The sequence below is a fragment of the Dicentrarchus labrax genome, unplaced genomic scaffold (genome assembly GCF_905237075.1).
Source record: "Dicentrarchus labrax unplaced genomic scaffold, dlabrax2021, whole genome shotgun sequence".
Taxonomy (NCBI): domain Eukaryota; kingdom Metazoa; phylum Chordata; class Actinopteri; family Moronidae; genus Dicentrarchus; species Dicentrarchus labrax.
Window position 1 is genome coordinate 14,681,097 of NW_026136724.1, and position 23,374 is coordinate 14,704,470.

The 23,374-nt window shown below is 39.7% G+C and overlaps 1 protein-coding gene across 5 annotated transcripts in view; it reads left to right on the forward strand.

The window, feature by feature from the left end:
* Nucleotides 1-23,374, forward strand: part of cacna2d1a (calcium channel, voltage-dependent, alpha 2/delta subunit 1a) — an 87,995-nt gene that overhangs the window by 58,034 nt on the left and 6,587 nt on the right. For 2 of the 5 annotated variants that reach the window (XM_051392426.1, XM_051392427.1), the window contains exons 11-37: nt 491-649; nt 1,212-1,316; nt 1,412-1,490; nt 2,026-2,075; nt 2,265-2,354; nt 3,014-3,076; nt 3,825-3,917; nt 4,034-4,108; nt 4,804-4,875; nt 5,024-5,095; nt 5,193-5,254; nt 5,891-5,967; nt 10,239-10,299; nt 10,444-10,550; nt 12,458-12,542; nt 12,778-12,840; nt 13,790-13,899; nt 13,992-14,063; nt 14,448-14,515; nt 14,614-14,652; nt 14,750-14,821; nt 16,995-17,147; nt 18,258-18,310; nt 18,616-18,671; nt 19,761-19,887; nt 20,582-20,694; nt 21,395-21,477. In XM_051392426.1, the coding sequence (XP_051248386.1) occupies nt 491-649; nt 1,212-1,316; nt 1,412-1,490; nt 2,026-2,075; nt 2,265-2,354; nt 3,014-3,076; nt 3,825-3,917; nt 4,034-4,108; nt 4,804-4,875; nt 5,024-5,095; nt 5,193-5,254; nt 5,891-5,967; nt 10,239-10,299; nt 10,444-10,550; nt 12,458-12,542; nt 12,778-12,840; nt 13,790-13,899; nt 13,992-14,063; nt 14,448-14,515; nt 14,614-14,652; nt 14,750-14,821; nt 16,995-17,147; nt 18,258-18,310; nt 18,616-18,671; nt 19,761-19,887; nt 20,582-20,694; nt 21,395-21,477 (2,259 nt within the window). Of the gene's footprint in view, nt 1-490; nt 650-1,211; nt 1,317-1,411; nt 1,491-2,025; nt 2,076-2,264; nt 2,355-3,013; nt 3,077-3,192; nt 3,380-3,594; nt 3,784-3,824; nt 3,918-4,033; nt 4,109-4,803; nt 4,876-5,023; nt 5,096-5,192; nt 5,255-5,890; nt 5,968-8,064; nt 9,677-10,238; nt 10,300-10,443; nt 10,551-12,457; nt 12,543-12,777; nt 12,841-13,789; nt 13,900-13,991; nt 14,064-14,447; nt 14,516-14,613; nt 14,653-14,749; nt 14,822-16,994; nt 17,148-18,257; nt 18,311-18,615; nt 18,672-19,760; nt 19,888-20,581; nt 20,695-21,394; nt 21,478-23,374 lie in introns of those variants that run through there. The other 3 variants (XM_051392428.1, XM_051392429.1, XM_051392430.1) reach the window with 3 other exon arrangements.

The window sequence follows — 23,374 nt, forward strand, 5'->3', positions numbered from 1 at the left end:
AAGACACTTTAAATGTAGAGCTGTGTAAATGTAATTTAACCAGTTACAGTAGTGTCTGTCTCTATGGCATAATCCCTCCTTAATCAAGCTCTTTGTTTTGTTTTTTTTTTACCTCCTTATGCCACTGTTTTCACATCCCTACCTGCTCTCCTGCCAATCCTTCCTTCTGCTCCTATAGCTCCCTTCGGTCTGTGCAGATTTGATTAAGACTGATTTCATTTCACACATGACAGATTTTTGCAACAGCAAAGCCAAGAAGTTACAGTGTTATTAAAGTAGATTTATTTACTTTATAACATTTGCCATTAGTTATTTTATTTTATTTGAAATGGAATCAATTTCTCTTGCAATACCTTATCTTAATCCTATATGTTTGAGGCACACTGCATGACTCCGTAACGAAGGGGAAACAGGCCACATATTTAATAGAAAATATGTGCAAGTGCCTTCCCTCCACTTCCCATCATCCCTCCTTCCCTCTTCCCTCCAGTTCAATGACAAGGCCTCGTATGCATCATGCTTTGAGAACCTGGTGCAGGCCAACGTCCGCAACAAGAGGATGCTGAAAGATGCTGTGCAGAACATCACCGCCAAGGGTATCACCAACTACAGAGGCGGCTTCGAGCTGGCCTTTGAGCAGCTCGCACAGGTAAAGTGCCAGTGTGTGGGCATGCGATGAGGAACATCTGTCTGGCATCTGCTGTGGGTAACATAAGGGTGTGTTTGGTGGACGGGGGTAGGTATGGTGACATTGAGGGAGTCGCTGTCAGTCTGTTGTTTAATTATTTTATCCAACAATGTCCCTGGTAATATGCAGACCAATCCAGAGGCTTGATGAAACCCTGTGAAATCTACTTAACAGTTTGATATAATTTATGTTCATTTAATTTATCAGTTTCATTCAATTATGAAAATAATGAGGGAAAACAGGACACACATGCAACTCAATCCCAACGTAACAGTAATGAAGAGTGAGTATATGTCGACCTCTGGTGGTTGTTCCAGACATTGCAGTTTTTTTGTCTGTACAAGAGCTCATTTTTTTCTTGCCATCCTCTGTAACTGCATGTGTGTAAAGAGGCATTAGACTTCAATTCTTGTTGCAAACACTTTCTGCAGCTTCTTCCTGTAACAATAAGAATGTGTGCTTATTCATTTTCTTTGGTTGAATAGTCTTTAAAATACAAACATTTTGCCTTTATATGCCCTAGATGAATGTGTCAAGGGCCAACTGTAACAAGATTATCATGCTCTTCACTGACGGAGGAGAAGAGAAAGCAGAGGAGATCTTTAAAAAATACAACCCTAATCAAGCGGTAGGACTGTAAACAAAATGTTCAGAGAGTATAATACAGCAGTCTTTGCTTTTCACCATGAATCTTGTCCGTTACTGACTTTCTTCTCCTCACAGGTGCGCATCTTTACATTTTCAGTGGGTCAACACAACTACGACAAAGGACCAATACAGTGGATGGCCTGCACTAATAAAGGTATGACGTTGCAATTGAGCTTTGGTCTCCATGTGACACACAGCTCATCAGATGTCTCATGTGTATTCTACTGTAGGAGGAAGAGACTTATTTTAAAAGATACTTTAAAGGGTGCAACTGTTTTACTTTGAAATGATTGACAGGTTCGGGTGCTCTGGAAAACACCTTTTCTTTAGTTGATAATGCTTTCTATACTGTATTAGTAATATAAGGAAAATGTTTCAATATTTCATTTGTTGTGGGCATGCCTTCATTTTACATGATCAAAAACTCTACAGAATGGCCCTTTTAAGTTAATCTCAAAGTTTGTTTTATTCAACCAAAATTAGGACTTGGGTCCTTTTCATTGCAGTTCTCATTTGGGTTAGATGGGTTGTCAATACAAGAATAGTATTTTGTGGCAGCTTTGTCTAGCTAAATACATAAAAGGTTCTGTACTTGCCTGAGCTGTTTGATTTCCAGTAGTTGGGTCTCATCTAAATAAAGCTTCTGTTCTCAGACTGGATGCTAGAATAAACTTATATCTCTGTCTCAGGTTACTACTATGAGATCCCCTCTATAGGTGCCATCAGGATCAACACTCAGGTAAACTAAAAATCACCCATACATCACTACCATGGCTCCACTTATTTGCAATGAATACTCACTAATTTACATGTCTTTCACCCCAGCTCCAGCTTAACCAGTTGTGTATTACTCCCTCTTGTGGTGGATTAACTGATGTGCATGTAGCAAATTCAGTCCTTCTCTCAAAGTTTTATTTTGTTTTTACAGGAGTACCTGGATGTTTTGGGCAGGCCTATGGTTAAGGATAACAAAAAGGCAAAGCAGGTTCAGTGGACCAACGTCTATCTGGACGCACTGGTATGTGTTATAACAGACACCTGATTGCACACAAGTTTATACAAAGACAGAACACACTTCAAGACCAGTGTGAGAAAAGACAGTGGCATTTGTAGTCAAATGTAGAGCTCTGCAAGAATAAGAAGATATCTGTTTTCTGTCAGATGAAGCATTTCAGATAAGTCTAGTTTAATTATACTAAACATTTGCTGTTTGTCATCCTGGTAAACTCAGCCTCAACTCTGTTCCAGCAGTGTTTGTGAAACAGACAGAAATGCTGCATCAGTCAGTTTTTTGTGGTGCCTAAGCTTCTGTCAAGATTAACTTTTAGGCGACAGTGTAGATAAGAAACCAGTCTGGTAAACTGAGCCAACTGGTTTGGATACTGTCATCCATTTACTGATAAGATACTGTCAACTTTTGGGACTGTATTGACCTCGACATTACCAGAAATGTCTCTGCCTTTTGTTATTGGAAACGGGATCATTTCAAGCTGTAGCTGTTGGTTTTTTAAATGACCCAGTGACACCCATGAGATATGAGTGGTGTCAGTGTTGGACAACTTTTTATTGATGTTTTATTAATTTATCAGATCACACAGATCAGTAGTCTGTGAATTTATGCCATTAACAATTATTTTGCCCTGCATAACGTCATGTGTTGTATGTTTCATCTTCCAGGAGCTTGGCCTGGTGATCACTGGAACTCTGCCTGTCTTCAACAAGACCAACACAGGCTCAAAGGTAGGCAAAAATGGATTCTCATGTCACTCACTTCATGTAGATCCTAATTTACTAATTTATTTCACAGACGCTCTTGTCAGTCCTACCTTTTTATGATATATATGCTCATTCCCCAGATTGTTTCCTGGTCCACTCACCCAATCTGTCTTCTGTCGCATTCATCTAGTATACCGTTGACTTTACTGACAAAATTTACTGTATGTATGACACTTTGACCCCATGGGAGAATTGAAGTCTGCGGTTTCATGACACACCATAATGTTTACCAGACTAAAAAAAATAAACATACCGCAATAGTCTCAATTATCTTTCCTTACTTTTATCCTCTTTCTTGTGGCTCTTCCTTATATCCTTTGTTGGTGCTGAGGTCCCTCAAAGCTCTCCCACGTGCCTCCACAGGAAGAGAATCTGGGACGTCATAAAGCAAATATCAAAAAGAGATCAAACCTGCAGAGCAGAGAGACAAATGATCCGGTAGCTAAGTGCTTCAAGATGAGTTTACATGTCTATCTCGACAGGCTCAGGGTTACCTACACTATGGCTGGAAACGAAGGCTGGAAATGCCTTGTCAGTGACTCACGGAGGCATGTAAAGCTTTTGGGAATGAGACTTTCCAGATTTCTATTGCAACCCATTTCCTTGAAATCATTCAGAATGCACAGAGGGGCTTGATTCATCCAGAAAGAACAACAAGGACTCAAAAGTGGGTCTTACCGTGACTCTTTTTTCCCCTATGGTTTTGTCTCAGAAAGCACAGAAATTTCAAAACCAACTCATCTTGGGAGTTATGGGTATAGATGTCTCCCTGGAAGATATCAAAAGACTGACGCCGCGGTTTACAGTAAGACCACACACTACATAAATTAACCCAATTTAAGTACTTATCTTATTTGGTCCCTGGGTTCCTCTGTTCTTAGTTTCACAAATATCTCCCTCTCTATTTCCTTTCTCCTGTAGTTTGGACCAAATGGCTACTACTTTGCCATCGACCCCAATGGATATGTGCTGCTCCACCCTAATCTCCAGCCACTGGTAGGCCAAATCACTAGACCGTTATTCAGAGAAACCAAAAGTTTTCTTTTTCTGTGGAGAGTCCCGTTGCATTTGCTGAAAGCCATTAGTTACACATTAATATTGGTCAACTGGCAAGAAAAACAATGCTTTCCTGATTGTAAAAATACTTTTAAGACTAATAATGCGTTAAAATTCTTGTTTTAGCAACCCTTACTTACTTGTTACGAAATGCACCTTTCCGGAAAGATTCAATATATCTGTTGTCTTACATAGCAAATATGACTTTAGCATTGACATAGCACAGCATCTCTGCTGAAGATACACTGTCAGCTGGAGTCACCACACTGACTTTGTTTGTGTTATTTGGCTGACTTTGCTGTCTTTTTAAAAAATGTCCTGATTACGTGGGTCCATAATGATGTTTGTTGAAACGCAGCAAGATGTTTCTTGTTGACCTTTGAAATATGCACTCATCTTGTAAATTACGTTTGCACACATTGGTCACAGATGAGTACAAAATTCAAAAGTTAGTGTTAACAAATAAATGAGTCCATAATTAGTTCCCTCTTCAAGGCTCCAAAAAAAGAATCTGTTTTGGAAATGCAAGACCAGTAACTGATGTGTACCGCTCAATTTTTCTCCTTTGTACTCAAAGCCCAAAAATTCTAAATTATGGTATGTACCACAGACTAATTGCTTGCATTTCTGTGTAGACTGCCAAGTTTCATGAACCTGTAACATTGGACTTCCTGGATGCAGAGCTGGAGAATGAGATCAAAGTGGAGGTTTGCAAAATGGATTACTCCCAACTTTTTTACTTCCATGAGCTCATATCAGAATCGATAGCATTGTAATTTTGGAATATATCATGATTGATTTTTATTACTTTTACAAATTCAATAATTAATCAATTTTTGATTATTTGGTCAACAGATAAGAAAACAAATGATCGACGGTCAAACAGGGAATTACACTATATCTACACTGGTGAAATCCCAAGATGAGGTAATTTTGTAATAAAAGCATGTTGGAGTCCATGACAGTTATAAACAGATTTGCTTAGAAAATGTAACATGTACTGACCAAACTGTTGCCCTCAAAGCGTTACATTGACCTAGGTCAGAGGACGTACACGTTTGCACCAGTGAAGGGGTCAGATTACAGGTAAATATCATATGTTAAGTATGTCTTGTGAAGCGATTAATCCATTGCATGTTAAGTACTTTTTTTTTTTACCAAACCTCAGTCTAGAAAGAGAGGAAGTCAAAATGCTTTACATTGACACAGTTTGCAAAATGTTTATCATCATTGCGTAAAACCATTTTGTTGTAATTGAGACTGGAACTGGACAGTGGTGTTAAGTTAAGGATAAAGTCCAGGCTCAGTTTAGAGTGTTCTGGGTGAAGCCATGAGGGGCCAGTGTTCACAACTTATGTGTACTGTCTGGAAAATTCCTGCTAAGAAATGCTTAACAGGACTTACTGACAGATTTGCTATGGTGCTATGATTTTTTCTCAAAGCAAAGAGGGAAAATGTTTTTAGTGTGTGTTTTTGCTTGTGAATTGGTTGGTTAGGCAAGATGTGTGTGCATGCATTTAATGTCTCAGACAATGAAATGCCTACTTGATTCTCCAAGACAGTGAAACAAAAGTATAACAACAATTCTTGCAAAAACATCGGTAAAATCACAAAATAATTGCAGAACATAAGCTTAAAGTGATGTTTATATAAAATATTCAATGCAGATAAATACTGTTATGATATTTTGGTATGTTTTTTTTTGTGTGTGTGTCCTCTCAGCCTGGCCCTCGTCCTTCCTGAGTACAGCATGCATTACATTCGGGCCAACATCGGCGACACCATCACCCAGGCAAAATGTAAGTGCCATCTAAATTAGTTCAATCTCTTGTGCCATTAGTTCTTCCACTCAGTAACATTACCTTCCATTTATACAGACAGTGGACAAATGTTGCTGGACTGCTAATGTTCTCCAGAGACATTATTGCTCTCCATGTAAGGCTGAGAAACACTTGCGCCTCAGCTTATGGTTCCTATCCATCACTTATAGTGCCCCATGCTCATATACATACACATCCATATACATTTACACCACCCCTGCACGCCCTCCCCCATTGTGTCGCTATGGCAACACACACCCTCAGTTGTGGTGCTGTTCAAAGTTTTTGTTGCCAGACAGCGGGACGAGTGGCTCCAGTGTCCCCTTTCACACACATAGTACTCATCAATTAATTTACTGCTCTGTACCTCACTCTGTGTGTGTGTGTGTGTGTGTGTGTGTGTGTGTGTGTGTGTGTGTGTGTGTGTCTACAAGTGTCTGTATGTGTGTGTTCTTCCTCAAGCCTATTGGATACTATATAGTGGATCAGAGGTTCCATATGTGTGGCGTTGTCGTCTCATGTCTCTTTTGAGCCCTGTCTGTTCCCACTAGTAAAAGATGTCATTGACTCATAGTGTTACTCAAAGGACAGTTTTATAGTGTGTGTGTGTGTGTGTGTGTGTGTGTGTGTGTGTGTGTGTGTGTGTGTGTGTGTGTGTGTGTGTGTGTGTTCACTGCAGTTAAGATGGAGCCATCCCTGGTTAGTGTCTGTCCCGTTGTCTGTATGTTTGCTGGTCTGTCTAGTTGCACTCAGTAGCCAAACGTGGGCTTTAAAGAACGTTTTTGTGGTTCGGTGACAAGTTAGACAACCGTATGGTTTAGTATCTAATAAAAAATGTTTTTATATTATTACCAACCATTTTCAAAAACATATCATCTTACATTTTAAGTATAATTTCCCACCTTTAGTCAGCAACTGGCTACTCTTTACAGAAAAATGTGAAGATCAACTGCCAGAGACATGAAGCTTGCTTGATATTGGTAATCCATCACAGTGAAAATGTCAGCACCTTTGTTTTGTCTTTCAGAGTTTCATAATTCTCCTTGGTAGTGCTTTTTAAGGTTGTTCCAATGTCTAATGACATGTAAGGGTTGGCTTGGCACCTGAAATGGCAATTTATGAAACCAGTGGATGAACAGGACACAAACAAGAATTTTTGGTTATTTTTGCCCTGGTTGTCATTTTGCAGCTTATTTATTTGTGTCAAGATAAGTCAATACCATCCCTCAAAAAGCTAACAAGCTAACTGTGGCTAAATGTGGCCACTACTTATAAGTAATTCACTCTCTCCCTAACAAAAACTTTGACAATGTAAAGATAACAAAATTCAACTTTCTGCAAGTTGATTTTCACACTGATGTGAAAAGCAAACAATGTATGCTTAAATGGTTCAAAAAATAAGAAAAATAAGTAAAGTGTACAGTTTACAATAGTTATAATTATTGTTAAAACATGGAAACCCAGTGATGGGGCCATTTTTAATATGAAGGCTTTCTCACTAATCATACAAGTATATACACTGCTGCACTCATATTCACGTGGTAGCGTGTTTATATTGTTAAAACTGAGCCTACACCCACACAAATGTATTTGCCCTTTCAGAGAGAACATTGCATTGACTTGTTTTCAATCCCTTACCTTACCTTAACTGTAGCCATAGCAACTGCAATGCCAACAACTTAATGCTTAATTAATAATCTAGTAAAGACAGTTTTTGTTCCCAAATAGAAGGGAAGTCCCCCTAAGATGACTTCATGGGCATTGTCCCCACAATGTCATTAATACACACATACATACAAACACACAAATTCATACAGCATAGTTTACCCTAATTTACCTCAAACATCCCTTGTATCTTCCACCTATAACTTACAGGTTAAATGTTTTGTACTTTGTATACAATATTCTTATTCAATGTCAATTTGAATAAAATATTGCGTAACCCTGTTGGCTTCTTTTTTCTTTACTGCTCTCTTTTCCAATTCCCACTTACCTCCCCTTATCTTTTTATCCCCCTCCTGTTCTCATGCCCTCCTTCAACTCTTGACCATTCCTGGTGTGTTGGACCCCCTTCAGCGTTTGTGGGCAAGTATTCTCCTCCTGTGCTTTACCTCATAACCCCTGTCCTCTCACACTACCAGCAGACTTTGGATGTAACTCCACTTCTAACTTGTTTCATCATATGTGGCGACTCACAAGCACACAAGCATTTTGTTTCCATTATGTGTTTTTTTTTTTTTTTTTTCATTTAGTGGCTTCTGATTAATAATGACAATTTTGTTAACACTGAATCAAGCTGGCGTCTGCTCTCAGAAGCAGTGCTTCGCATGCAATGCGCGCCCACACAGTGTGTCACAGATGGTGTGTGTATGTCTGTGCGCGCATGCATGTATTTAACCCCCACCTGTTCCAGTGGCCCTCAGATGTGGTTTTGGCACTAACCCACTGTAGAAGGAAGGACAGGATGTTTGCATTATTAAAAGGTGAAGCCATAAAGGAGAAAGCTGTGAGTCTGCGCCCAAAACATGAGTTGGTGCTTTTCTTTGTTTTCTTTATTTTCTCTTTTTTTGACTCACTTTGAGTTTTACAGCCTTGTTAAACAAATCCTAATGAAAGACAGGGTCCCTCTAACACACTAAGCTTCGTATACTCTGTTTGTCCTTCTGTGTGCTTTGTCATCATTTTTGTCTTGTTAGTGGTCATTGAATCAAACATCTCCACGGAACATTTTTAAGCTCTGTGGTTTAACTGAAACTGAAGCCCAATTTGTGTCTGTTTTATATTTTTTCAGAGGCTGTATATATAAATATCAATTTTAAAACCCAAGTGAACATATCATATCCCAATTCCAGCACCTATTTGTCATGCATTTGTTAAGTCTATGCAGGTTCTTGACTTGCATGTTCCTATCCATTCACATTTTGGGAGGATTGTAGCTGCATGTCTTAGATATTTTACTGATTCAGTTATTCATAAAACTGGCAGGAATGTCATCATCAGTGTGAAAAGTCGTGCGAAAGAGCAGAGAATATAAGACGTCGTCACTCCCCAAATCTCCCTGCTATCCATCATTACTAGATACTTTGTTGGATTAGTAAGTGGTGACCGAATATCAAAGAAAAAGCACATGGGTGCAATTATTTCCTAATCATGACCACCAAAGAGGACAAGGAGAAGCCCATGTCGTCATGAGAAATTTCGCTGTACAGCATAATCAACTGTCAACACGACATGCTTTGGAGAATGTCAACTGAACGTTAAGGTTATGAGCTGTGGTTAATATTCCTCAGTTCATTCCTGTGTGCAGTATTGTTATGCAAATACATCACTAAAGTGCAGTCACTCCACAAATTTACTGTATCACCAAAAGAATGCTAATACTAATGCTAAAAACACATCTACATCATAACTTTTAAAGCTCCTGACCACATTTTAAGCCTCTCTTTATGTTCTCCATCAGCACTGTCTCCATTTACATCCAAAGGCCTAAAACCTTTTGTTTGGAATCCAATATTTCTATTCAGGACTCGCTCTGTGAATAAAATATTGTGTCACCTTTGACCCCTGTGGTTTTACCCTGCCTTTTTTTCCCTTTCTTTTCCCTCTCGTCTTTTCCTCCCTGGGGGATGATTCTCTCGTTCGCTCACTTTCTCTCTGCTGGGATTTTTTTCCACTCCAGGGAAAAATGGCAAGTATTTTTTCCTTTACTTTCATCTCTCTCCTCCTGTTCTTGAGCCTCGTCGGTCCTTTACCCAGCATGTCTGGCCAAGTCTATTCTGCTCCTTCTTGTTTATACCTGATTTTTAGCTGTTTGTGCAAAAACTGTATTCTTAACAGTGTTACATTTCTGTAACTTTTACTTCAGTTAGTCGAGTTTTGTGAGTTATAGTCCTAATTTCCCCACTTTCTGAGTACTGAGTACTTACCTAACTCCTACCTTTACAAAGCTACCTTACATTTTAACTAAATATCTTGAACTTAGGACCTTACACATGTGTGGCAATGTTGAATATGTGGAGCAATTGTGATAATTTTTTTCTGCACAGTCTGCCAAGAGGTCCCTGTAGGAGTTCTCCCACCAATAACAGAGGAGACTCTCTTATTGGTGCACTGTTAAATATTCAGCAGGTGTTAAATTTTGCCCAGTGGAGCTCTATCTGCATACAATGGTTACTTCAGTTTAATTTTAAACTGTCTAATATTAACCTGCATGGGAAGACATTTCATAATGCTTTATATCTTTCTACCAGTTTCTGAAAGCCTGCTGGCGGACAAGTTTGATGAATATGGCTATACATTTATTGCACCGAGGTAAGACGACATGTAGTTTATTTGGATTACATTTTTAGATTTAGATTATAAGACTATAACTCAATACAGAGGCAAACTTCAACCTTGTGAATCCCTTTTTTCTGCTTATATTTCTTCACAACAAAGTTCTTATTTTTCCCACAGAGTGTACTGTAAGGACTTAAAGCCACCTGACAAGAACAAAAACAACACTGAGTTCCTCATGGAGTTCAACAATTACATTGACACAAAGACTCCAAACCATCCCTTGTGTGAGTATCAAAAAAATAAGAAAAGTATTCTGAAATACCTCTTTCCACCTAACATGCTCCTGGTGCCATCTACTCCAAAATCAAAACTTTTCTACTTGACGTTATTGGACCTCATTCTCACACCTATTAACATCTCAAAGAGCTGTGAAGCTTTGCAGTATCTGCTATAGTATGTATATGTGACTGAATCTGCAGCCATCTGGCTTGGCATTAAGGTGTGCATTGAAAATTTAATGGAAAAGCGCCAACCAAAACCTATTCCCAGAGGTCTCTCTTTCCAGTGAAATACAGGTCTGGCTGTTTGGTGTGCATGACCAGGCAAAGCTTTGTGATGTAGAACCCCTGTGTTCGTGTTACTCATTTGATGCTAACTCTAAAAGTCTGACCATCACACGCCTGAGTGCACATGTGTGAGGCACGTCGGCTTAGATGTGACACACACACGCTCGCACACGCACAATATTCACCAGTAATATGCCTTCCACACCCCACCTATAGCCGCTCGACCTCATCCAATTACTGTGTGTTTGTGAGAAAGAGCAGGACACGTCAGGCCAGGAGCACGAGAGGAGCAATAAAACACAAATCAGCGGCCAGTGGACCTTCTCCCAAACATCTGACCAATGCATTAACATCCTTGCCATTTCTTGCATACACTCATTGATATGCATCACTCACTTTGCCCACAAAGAGAGTAAAACAAAAGGTCCCAGGATATTTATAAAATATCTCCTTTAAGTTTTGCTTGACGGTTTGAGTTTGAGAACTTAGTTCAAACATCTCAACATGATCAATCCAATAAAACTTTTCATCCAATTGAAATATTACTTTCACCGTTATTAGCTGCTGGTTTTATGGAGTCCATAGGGAGTTCAGAGGGGGAGAGAGAGGAGTATGGCCCATGTGGACTATTGGTGGCTTGAGTATCGTTACACGGTTTACTTGGTTAAGCCACTGCAGTGGCGAAGAAGTTGAAGTACATTAGGAATTCCTGGGCTGCCTTCAATAAAGGATCCCTAATGAAAACCACTGCACAAGGAGGGAAGGTGGGGTAGGGGGGAAATAAAGTGTTACACCAGCTGTTTTCTCTGATGTGTGTGGTGTGTCATAAAGGTTGGAGGAGGTGGTGGGGGTATATCGACGAGCCTCAATTTTAATGGACTGAAGCGCGTCGTCGGAGAGTTCAAAGGGGTGGGCACGGCCCAAAAAATGGGCGAACGGCTTTTATCACCTGTTATGTTTGTCATGTGGTCTTGTCGGATGTCTCAAAAAATAATTTGTTACACCTTTACTAACCCACCACTTACACCTTCAGCATCAGGCACATTTATCTATAAGTTTTTGTGAATTTAAATACGTTTCATTGTAACATACACGTACCATATCCTCTGTTTCGATTCTGTTTTTTTGAGATATAGCCTTGTCTTCACAGACCCATCCTCTGTCAAAAATAATCCCCTCTGTCTGTCCAATTGGTTCTATTTTGTTCCTTCAATTTTTATTGCATTTGGACCTTTTAGGTGCTTGTTTAGCAGTCTATGAACTCAAGCTTATTCCCATGTTGCACTCAATTTGTAATTCGTTTTGGATGCCTAAAAGGTGATGTTAAAATATTCCCAAATTTTTAGTGCATACTATTTTATTTTTCTTTCTTGTTAGTTTTTTTCCCTCACATTATTAGTCCCCTGTCAGCCATTAATGCTCCTCAGGCACTGAAACAACTAAAAGGACAACATAATCTCTGAGACACTTTAAAACTGACAGTTAATTTACTTACTACTTACTATTTTTGATCATGTTAAGATCTCAAATCACCAAGCTCAACTTAAACTTAAAGCAGACACACAATTTGTATTACTAACCCTAACCTTAACATGTTGAGGCTCAAGTGATGTTTTGCTCTTTAGGTAATGTGGAGCTGGTGAACCGATTGCTCCTGGATGCTGGCATCACCACGGAACTCCTCAAGATTTGGAAACAAAATGAATTGCAGTAAGTGAAGCACCAAAACCTAACCAGCAATATATTTTTTTGATCCAGCAAAACAAACTGAAATGTGGCATCAGTTATTTGTTACTTGGTATTTGGTAATGAAAATCCAAGTGGAAAAACTGAATACAGATGGCTAAAGTATTTCACCATCACCAGTAAATATCATGCAGGCATAAAGCACATTCCAGATTTTTGTAACTGTACGTTTTATAGCTTTATCTTCTCTGCTTGTCAGGCATGGTGTCTTGGCCAGATTTGTTGCCACCGATGGAGGGATCACACGGGTCTACCCCAAAAGGTACTTGTCAAGCTCATACGAGAGGGGGGTTGATTTAGAAGCATGGGAAGGAATAGATAATATGTTCAGGATTATCTGCTAAAGAATAATGATGTGGTTAGCTAAGAAAGCCACAGCTTACCCATGAAGGTGCTTTATATTCTATAAATAACATTTTGAAAATTCATCCATACTCCCATTGCGGCTTGTTCATGTCTGAGTCATGGTGGTAGCAGGCTAAGCAAAGGCCAAAAGCCCTTATCCTTATATCCCTAGCTACTTCTTCCAGTTCCTACTGGGAGATCTGAAGGGTTTTCCTGGCCAGAAAGGATATATAATCCCTTCAGCAAGTTCTGGGCCTCCTAGGGTTTTCTCCTAGTGGAACTTTACTGAAATACCTATGGAGACATTTAAGGGACATCCTAATCAGGTGCCGAAACTACCCCAATTGTTTCCTTTATATGCAAAGGGGCAGTGGTTCGTCTCCGAGCTCCCTCTGGATGTCCTAACTTCTTACCCCAAAGAGTGAGCCCAAACACACTAGAAAATAGAATGACCGGTAAATAGAAAGCTTCATCTTCATGCTTGGATCTGTCTTCTCATTGACAATCCAGTACCATGACCAGTGGTTTGGTAGATGCTGCAGGCTTCCTACATGTCATAAATTATCTGCATAAAAATATATATATACTTTAGCATCATATTGCAAGTGGAAGCGTATAAAGAGAAAGTGCAACCAACCCAATGGGCCCTTGAGGTATCCTTGAGGGGAGATAATGACTTGTTGAGTTTTGATAATGGCATTGTCTGTGTGTGTGTGTGTGTGTGTGTGTGTGTGTGTGTGTGTGTGTGTGTGTGTGTGTGTGTGTGTGTGTGTGTGTGTGTGTGTGTGTGTGTGTGTGTGTGTGTGTGTGTGTGTGTGTGGGTTTGCGTGTGTGTGTGTGTTGTTTTGTATAAATGTGCTTGACAGTGCTGGGCTGTCCTGGGAAGAAGATGCAGAGACGTATGAGTCCAGTTTCTATAAGCGAAGTTTGGATAATGATTTGTACATCTTCACTCCAACCCACCTTAAAGAGAACAGTGAGTAAAAATGTGTGTGTTTGTGTGTGTATGTCACATGTCTCAATGTGTATGCACATATATAAATTGTTCCCTTATTTTTCTTCTTTCAGCAAGTGATGACTCAGTCCTGGTGAGCAGAGCAGTAAACATCGAGATTAATGATATCACACTCAAACCAGCTGGTAAGGACACACACACTGACATGCAAAGAGAGAGAGGGGCTTGTATTTGCAGTTTTTCTGAGTTGTGTCTCTCACTCTGCCACCTACATATAAACACACTTACACTTACAGCTATGTGTCTTATTTACTCCTATAGCTATAACCCTATTCATTCCTTTATATCTTCTGACACATACACAGATAGTCTCCTATTTACAGGCCACTACTCCTATTTTTCCCTCTCCCTCTGACATATACACACAAACACACACATACAAACCACACATCAAGTTGTCTGGTCTCCTGTGATCCTTGGCCAAGTTTGCATTTTCTAAGTTCAGAGAGTAGAGTTGACACAGAGGTCCAACATGATGTAGGATGTCTGGCTTTTGTGTTTGATCCCAGTGGTCGGTGTGAAGTTGGACATTAGTGCCTGGATGGCGAGCTTCATCAACACCACGCAGAGGATGAATGTGAGTGGATTATATCTGCATGACACATACACACAAGGACACACACTTGATCCAGACTATGACTTTTCATTAATCTATCTGCTCTGCTGTATTTTTAGTGCAATGATGAGATCTGTGGCTGTCAACGGAACGATCCGGTAAGATGTTTAATTGCGTATTTTTACGTTTTCAGCTACTTTTTATGGATACAAGTCATGAGCATGCAACACTGGTTTAATCTCTATGTGATTCCAGTATATAGACTGTGTCATTCTGGATGACGGGGGCTTCCTGGTGATGTCCAATCAAGATGATGATATTGCAAAGGTGGGCCTTTGCATTGTACTCTCACTCACAAAACTAAAGAACAAGCCATGTAAACTCTGATTCTGCATTCTGATATCTATAAAGCATTAGTAAATTATTGATTAACCATTAACAGGATGATATTGATATTAGTTATAACTTCTTCATAAAGGATGTCATTTTAGAAAGTGGAGCTGAATTTATTTTACGGTTAATTACAACTTGTGTATTTGGTGCTTAGTGCAGAAGAGAGCACACATGGATGCTTGAATGTTTTTCCAAATATCTTGACATTGTGGATTAATCCGGCAAAACACTTTTTTTAATAAACAAAAAACACCCAATTCAAGGTCCACTCACTATCTTTTATCAGAGCTTTCACCTGCATCTCATGATCTTCATCAGCAAATGGAGTTTGTTATCACTCCCAGACTGGGAAGGATCAAAAGCATGTATTACCACCTGTAATCATGTCACATGATGACAACTAAAAGCAAACCCCATGCAATAAACCATTGCATTCAAAATACCATTTGTTCTGTATGAAGAACTTACAGCACCTAATGCACAGAAATCTTCTATAAAATCTTAAATGAGGCCCAGTTTGACTTCGTAGTACTTAACTGTAATCAGCCAAACCTGCTGTGAACCTTCAATCAGCCTCAGTTTGCCCTGAACAACCCAAACAAAAACCAAACGAATGAAGCCTCTCAAACACAATTTGATTTCACCCATCTTTACACACACAAATACATATAGAGTAAGCACACACAATTTTTCACTTTGCCCTATGCTAAATGCTAAGAGCAGGCCCCTGCTGTCATCTGAGTAAATGTTTTTTCATGCAGCCTCGACTCCTTCCTAATCAGGGCTGGGTGTGCGCTGGATAAATCAGTCGCCCTCTGAAGTTTGGCAGCAGCACTAAAACCCAGGGGCCTGAGGCCGTGTTTGGAGAAGGCTGTGTGCCCTCAATCATATTTCCTACAGGAGCAAAGTTTCTCTCTCTCTGTAAGCTTCTCGCTTTCTCTGCCGCTTTATGTCTTTCTCTCTCCAGCTCGTTCCTTTTCTTTCTCGGAAACCCTCGGGGAGTCTGCAGCCAACAGGGCTGTGACTGTTAATTCATTATTTGTGTTATTGCACAGAGAAAGGAGAGACGGCTCCCTTTACCTTATAGATTGGAAGATTTATATATCCTTTGGCTGTTAGACTAAAGAGGAATGGATATGTGGAGGACGGCTTGTTAACGGTGACCTTACAAAGTGGAAGGAAAAGGGATAGTTTGCATTTCCTCATGCACATTGCACTTCTTTCAGCACACACACACACACATAGATGCGTACTACTTACTGTACACACTCCCTCCTGGGTACACAAGTACTTAAACACTCCCATGCACACGGTCATGTCACACCTCTGAGATGCCGAGACAAACTACTTCCTCTTAGTAGGAATTTATGGCTGCCTGGTGGACTGTGTTAATCAGATTATACTGAAGTCCATCATCCTGGTTTGAGGGAGATTTACTGAGTGTGTGGTGTGTGTGCGTGCGTCTGTAAATTCACTGTGAATTTCATTTTCTTCACATGTATACTCATTGACTGTTTTTGTGCATGTGTTTTACATAGATTTAACAATCTTGAGTTGACAGTATAAACGTGTTTAAGTGCTCTGTAAATGAAACCCTCAGTCAGTAACATTTACATTCTATAATGTGCAATTTAAAGGTACTTTACTCATGCAGAGGGTTCAAACATTTCTGGGACTGCGTACACTGATGTGTGTTCATGAAGTCTGGTATGTTTATCTGTATGCTTGCATCTACTGCAAGCAATGCTCTATATATAAAACTATGCTTTTGGTCATTAAAAAAATCTCATCTTTAAGGAATAGTTTGAAATTTTTCGGAAATACATTATTTGCTTTAGTGACATGAATTAGATGATGATGATGTCTGTACAATACATATGAGGCTTTCCCAAACATCCAGTTAGCTTAGCATCAATACCGGAAAAAGCTAGCAGGGCTCTGACCAGTGTAACATTATTGGTAACGGCTCTTAAACTTAACCAAGGGTGAAAATGAAAATACACAGGATTATGTGCTGGACTATTTCTTAGCCTAGAGCAGTTATTTGGACCTGGAATCTTTGCTGGCTGTATGGCGCAAATTTTTATTACCTCCTCCCTGTCCTTAGATTGGGCGTTTCTTTGGAGTTATTGACCCGATCCTCATGAAAAATCTGGTCAACTCATCCCTGTTCACCTTTAAGAAGACCTTCGACTACCAGTCGCTCTGTGACCCCAAGAAAGAGAGCAAGGCGGCTGCAGGCCTGCGATCCGTCTACGTGGTGAGTTACATAAGCCAGAGACCATTCACACACAACCTACCACACTCACACACACACGGTGCGCCACCCATATGTGCACACCCACACTTACATGTTCACACATTTTGATTTCCATACATATACATTTACTCATTTCCCTGCATGAACACACGGACACATGCAAGTACACATGCAGCCATTCGTAGCCATACCTGCTTGCTCCAAATGGTCACACACATGCACACACACAAACCTTCACTCACCAGGGAGCCATAAATCTGGATAGAGCAGATGAGAAGGGAAGCAGAGGGTATGGTGAAAGCGTTAGAGTGGGAGTTGCAGTAACAGTAACAGGATTAGGTGGTCTAGTGTGCTTGGCTAACACACCAAGTGATGTAGAAAGAGGCACTGTTTTTCATCACTTACAAAACACATAACTCACAGTGAAATGACGCAAACATGTCCGCTGACATCTCAGTGTTACGAATGATTTTCTCTTAGATGCTGAAAGGTCATTACAGGTAGCGGTGAGCAGAGGTAAAAAGCAGATAGAGATTCAATTATTCGTTGGTATTTACAGATGCAAAAATTCCACTCTCCAGAAAACAATTGAAACCATGTAATTTCCGACAAATGTGTACATCACACTTGAGTGACCAAGGTGAGATGAAAGGTACAGACATCTTCTGATCAAAGATGCCGTCAATAGATGGTGATGCCTCTGACACGGTTAGTTAAGACTCCTTGATGACTCAACACGACATCAAGTGCAGAGAAAGAATACAGCAGTGATTCACCAAAACAAGGCCCTCGCATGCTAACCATAATCAAAGCAGCATGTTGGGTCTTTGATTCAAACCGTGTGCTGCTTTGTTTTCTCACTGGCTCTTTGTTTACATATTTATGCCCGCATCTGTTGAGGAGGATTGTGTTCTAATTTCCTTTGAGAGGGAAGAAAATAAAATCTCTGGCTGGACCTTTGGTCTTTGTGCCTAGCAGAACTGGACTGTCTGCAGCCACTGTAAACACAAGCAGGATGTTCAGAGTGGCTCAACAGGCTTAAAATGATTTGTCAGAAGATTATTAAAGTCCTTTTCTGATATTAATTCTCATTTTGTTTGTCCCTCTCAGCCCACAATTGCAGATATTTTGAATTTAGGATGGTGGGCGACAGCTGCCGCCTGGTGAGTCCTTTTTTTGTGAACTCTTTCTAATGTGGTTAGTGTTTTTTCAGATGATTAATAACAAAAATATACACTATAAAAGCCAGTATTTTAAATCCTTAAACTCCATCCTAATGGAAAGCAGGCAAGGATTTGTTCCTCCAAAACAGACATATAGTGTCTGTTTAATAGCTAAATTGTTCCCAGGACAGTCAACTTTCCACAAAATCTTATCTTGATTAATTGACACATTGGCATTTAATTGTTTATTGTAGATTATGTTCCAATGAATCCAGACATTTTTCATCCTTTGTTTTTGCTCTTAGGTCAATACTGCAACAATTACTGGTCAGCGTCACATTCCCCAATTTCCTGGATGCAGGTGAGTCCCCCTCAATTTGACACAGAGAAAATAATAGTGCTTTAAGGTTTGTCACAATATTGAGCTACCTCTGGACAGCCCAAATAGCCTCATTACGGAAACACGATAGCAATAGAGCTTATTATTATATTATTATTATATTAAGGCCTTAAAGGATACTGAACACACTGTTTTCCAGCTTTTTGTTTATCTTGAAATTCTAGTGCAATACTCACCACATGCCAAGAATATGTAGTTAGTCACAATTTTGTTCATAGGAACAGTTGAATGATCATTCATTGTCAGCGGATTTCCTGTGTACAAGATGTTGCTCGTCTGACGTAGACCGTGCAAATGTGAAGTTGTATGCTTGTGTGCGATAAAAAATGTGCTATTCGAAAAATACAGATTACGAACAGATCCAAAACAAAATAACAAGTCTCTTTGTTTACAGTTTTATATGCCATGTGATGAAGATGATACTTGTTAAGGGATCAGCTTCTCTAAATTATGAAAAAACAAATTTTCTGACGTACTTACTGGTATCAAACTGTGCGGATTAAACCTGGGTTTAATTTCTCCGGGTTTTGAAATATCTCCCTCTGAGATTTCTTGCACCACTTCAATACATGTTGCTGCCTTTTTGAAATGGTCGCTTTGTGTCATTTTAAAAGTTAAAGTCAGTTAAATAATTTAAAGTGTGGAAAGAAGAAGCACCTACGATGCAGACACTGTATGACCATGGGTTTGTTCATCTGCTCACTCTGTTGTTTCTTCATGTTGTTTGTCCATTGCACTTTTTTTTTGCATATACAAAAGGGATTCACGGTATGTGATTTTTAAGCACCATAAAGTCCCAAGAGCCCCCAAAAGAGAAATCATCTTGTGCACCTGGATATACAGTAGGAGCCAGACAGCCAGCTCAAGCTTAGTGCATTCTACATTTACAATGGAGTAGCATGGTTTTCTCATTGTAGTGGCTATTAAAGTCAACAGATGCCCAAAGTGGTCATAACTTAATATTAACAATGTTACACTTTGTTTTTCATGTTTGAGTCTCATGTCTGTTCACATGAATACACCTGAATGTTCTTGTGTGTCCTTCCGCAGCCGAGATGGATGATGAGCTATCAGATGCCATGCTTAAAGAGGTCTGCATCACAGAGCAAACTCAGTACTACTTTGAGACCAACAACCCATCTTTCAGAGGCAATATCGACTGTGAAAACTGCACCAGGTGAAAAGATCCATTCCTCCTCACCAGGCATATAGTCTATATACATGCTCACAGAGTATAGTTAAGGTCCAAAAACTTACCCTGACTTGCAGTGATTCGTTTTTTAACCATGAGACACAAATGAAGTCCCCAGAGGTGGCACCAAGAGAGGGCTGTAAAAATTCACATGCCATGAAGGTGAAGTCAATTCACTAGTGTGGACCACCGTCTTGGCATGTTCGTGTGTGTGTGTGTGTGGGTGTACGCACCCATTTTAAGGCTCCCTCGTGCCGGCTAATGGAGTGCCTGCCTGCATGCCGCGCAGCGCTCCTGCACATTAGCCGCACACACGTTTCCTTTTAACGACCACCATAAAAAAAGCAGAGAAAATCATTTGTGCACCAGCGACATGTGGGTTTCAGTAAAGGTCCTGGAGGTGGGGTGACACGGCAGGTTTGTGTCCCCTCAGGAATAAAAGCAGTTAGGAGACTTGATTGAGCCATCCACAGGGTGCTTTTCATTGTGTTAAAGATTACAAGGTTTCCAGGAATAATTCAAGTTCTATAAAGCAGCAGACTAAAATCAGTGTCTTCCTTTCATTGCTTTCTGGTTAAATGTTCAACTTCTCAGTGAAATTTTATCTCCATCTTTCCTGGACTCTCGCCCATGTGTCAGCAACTTCTCTTGTGTCTCTTGTGTGTCTGCTCCTCTCCAGGATCTACCATGCTGAAAAGCTGCCCAAGACGAACCTGGTCTTTATCATTGCTGATGCAAAACTCACCTGCTCGTCCTGTGACACCAAGCTGTTAATACAGGATGAACAGCAGTGTATCCTTTTACCTAACACAGCTGTCATCTGGCATAGAACATGAACATTTGATTCAGTGAGCAGATGTTTGATTTGTTCAGTGAAAATGTTTTTGACAAAATAACTGCGGATGAACGCTGATGTACTGAAGCTACTGGCAGGTATTTTCACCACTGACTGCTGAAAGGGAACTACTCATTACTCACTATTTCCCTCATTTGCATCTGAATAATAAGCAAGCATTTCCACAGTAATTGACATTTAAAATGTTGGCCAGAATTCATGGGTGTGTCTGCACTGGGTTTCACTCTGTCTGTAAGGCAGATGGTAGTGTGGAATAAGTCTGAGTAGCTTACAAACAAACCTATGATGTTCTCTCAAACACAGAGGGCTGTGGTCAATTATAGATTAAGCTCCTTGGAAAACACAATGCCTGAAAATAATTGCTATATTATTGAGGAATGGAGCAATGTGCTTGAAATCTGAAAATAGACAACTTGCTTAAAGTTTTAATAGTGCTTACACAACTTCACTGGATCTGCTTGATTTGAACAGTAATATATCCTGGTTATTTTCCACATTAATCAGAATGTTGTGTTTAATAAGTTACCATGGGGTAAGTAGTTACAAGAGTCTACTGAAAAGAGGCTATTTCTTGCTGCTATTACTTACTCAGAATCACTCAGAAACTGTGTCATGTTCCTGACTTTACTCATGCAGCTGATGGTCCTGATCCCTGCGAACTGGCTCACAATCCTCGGTACAGGAAAGGGCCCGCAGTCTGTTTTGATAGCACTGAAAACGTAAGTTTATTTCATCAGACCTGGACTGCTTCTGGTTGAGAACAATTTGAACTTGAAATGTTCTTGCTAAGGGTGCTCTGTGTACGGTTTCATGTATCGTTGCTGCTTTATAGGTCTCATAGGAATTAAAGAAGTTTGCAGAAAATCCAGCCTGAAATCAGAAAAGCCTTTAAAATTAAAGTGTGTGCCCCGAGGCTGAAATCATTTAAGTTTGTCGCCAAGGAAAATTAAGGCCTAGTTACAGCTTGCAGGACAGAGTCTTACTCAGTGCTTACAATAAAACAGTAATTAATCATCTGTAGGTCTAAACCTAACATATGTTTTTGAATACACTGAGGTAGGGCTGGACAATAAAAGATGTAAAATTACGTAATTCTCAATGAAAAGGATTGTCTGAATCTGATATTATTAAAGCTGTATTGATTGATAGTTCATGTATTTTTTTTTTTTACTTTTAAGAACACTGACTTCTGAACTAGTTATGGTTAAGTCTTCAGCAAATGGTGACTATTTACACATAAATTAGCATTAGCTTTGTGGATCTGGCCACCTGACAAATGGGAGTCATATATTCACTCTCCTTTTATCTCTGTTTTGGTTTTCATTAACTTCTGAGGGAAGTATTGCTCCTTAGCTGGTAAATCCTACACTGTTCACCAGTCGTTAACTTTGACTGTCTGCTGTTTGTTGCTGGGCGGATAGCATACAGTGGGTTTATCAGAGCCTTTTTTTCAGTAAAAACAGATGCCTGCTGCTGCTGAAAACAGGATTGATGAGAGCAGTGAACCAAAACAGTAAAGTTGCGGGCCGTAAAAACCAAAACAATGAGCTGAAAGTTGCTGAAATGCTCTGTAAAGCTGAGTGGAAGTGCAGAGTCGGGTGAAGATTCTCTGTGGGTTTGTCACTACAGTCGACCCCTTTCACATTACACGTAGTCATTTGATCCAAACAATATTGATTAGAGTAGCTTTAAACTGAGAATATCTACAAAAACCAGTGACCAGACTGTAATAAATCAGGACAAACAAATCATAAATTTGCTACCATGAATGAAGGAAATATTGTCCTATGAAGTATTTACACATTTTATCATTACATTTCATATTATCAAGGTTAATTTGATAATTTACTTCAGCATGAATGTTAGTTTGTATCAACCACCCACAAAGTGCCTGTTATTAGAGTATTTTTTCACATCTTTTTTTTTATATATATATTATTCCTTCCAAATGTATACTCCAGATGAAACAACTTGATCTGTTTTGACATTTCACCTGGAAAATAAGAGGTAGCAACAGAAACGTATTAGGGACCAATAAAAAATAAAGGAAGGATTTCAGTCAGCGTTTTTAAAAAGTTAAGCTTTTAGCCTCACTGGCCGGAGCCCCAAATCCTTTAAACTGTACTCTTGATATGGAAACAATATATCAGTGAAGAAATCCTATCCACTGCACCTTTCCACCACTAATATCTTTACATGGTGCATGTCATTTCTTTTTCGTGTTTTTGCAATGCCTCTGACGCTGTATGTGTGCAGATTTCCCACGCAAAGAAAAACACTTGGTTGTCGCTCGACTATGAATAACTAAGCTAAACAAACATTTTTATATGCAGCACAGAATCTCTGCGTGTGAAACCTCTGTGCTTGAATGCTCTGTTTGTTTTCACTCTATAGTCTTTTTCCAGTGTCAAAGTTGGTCGGTCTTATGAATTAACTCTTACGCCTGCACTGTCTTGCTCACTCGCATACACACAAATGTCCACCCACACACACTAACTCTTTCTCTCAGACTCTTGTCTCTCAAGTGAATGCATCTGTCTCGTACTACTATTGTCTAAACTAATTTTCTTGCCTTTTCTGCTCATATTTGCTTTCTAACCTCTTTCTAACTACAGT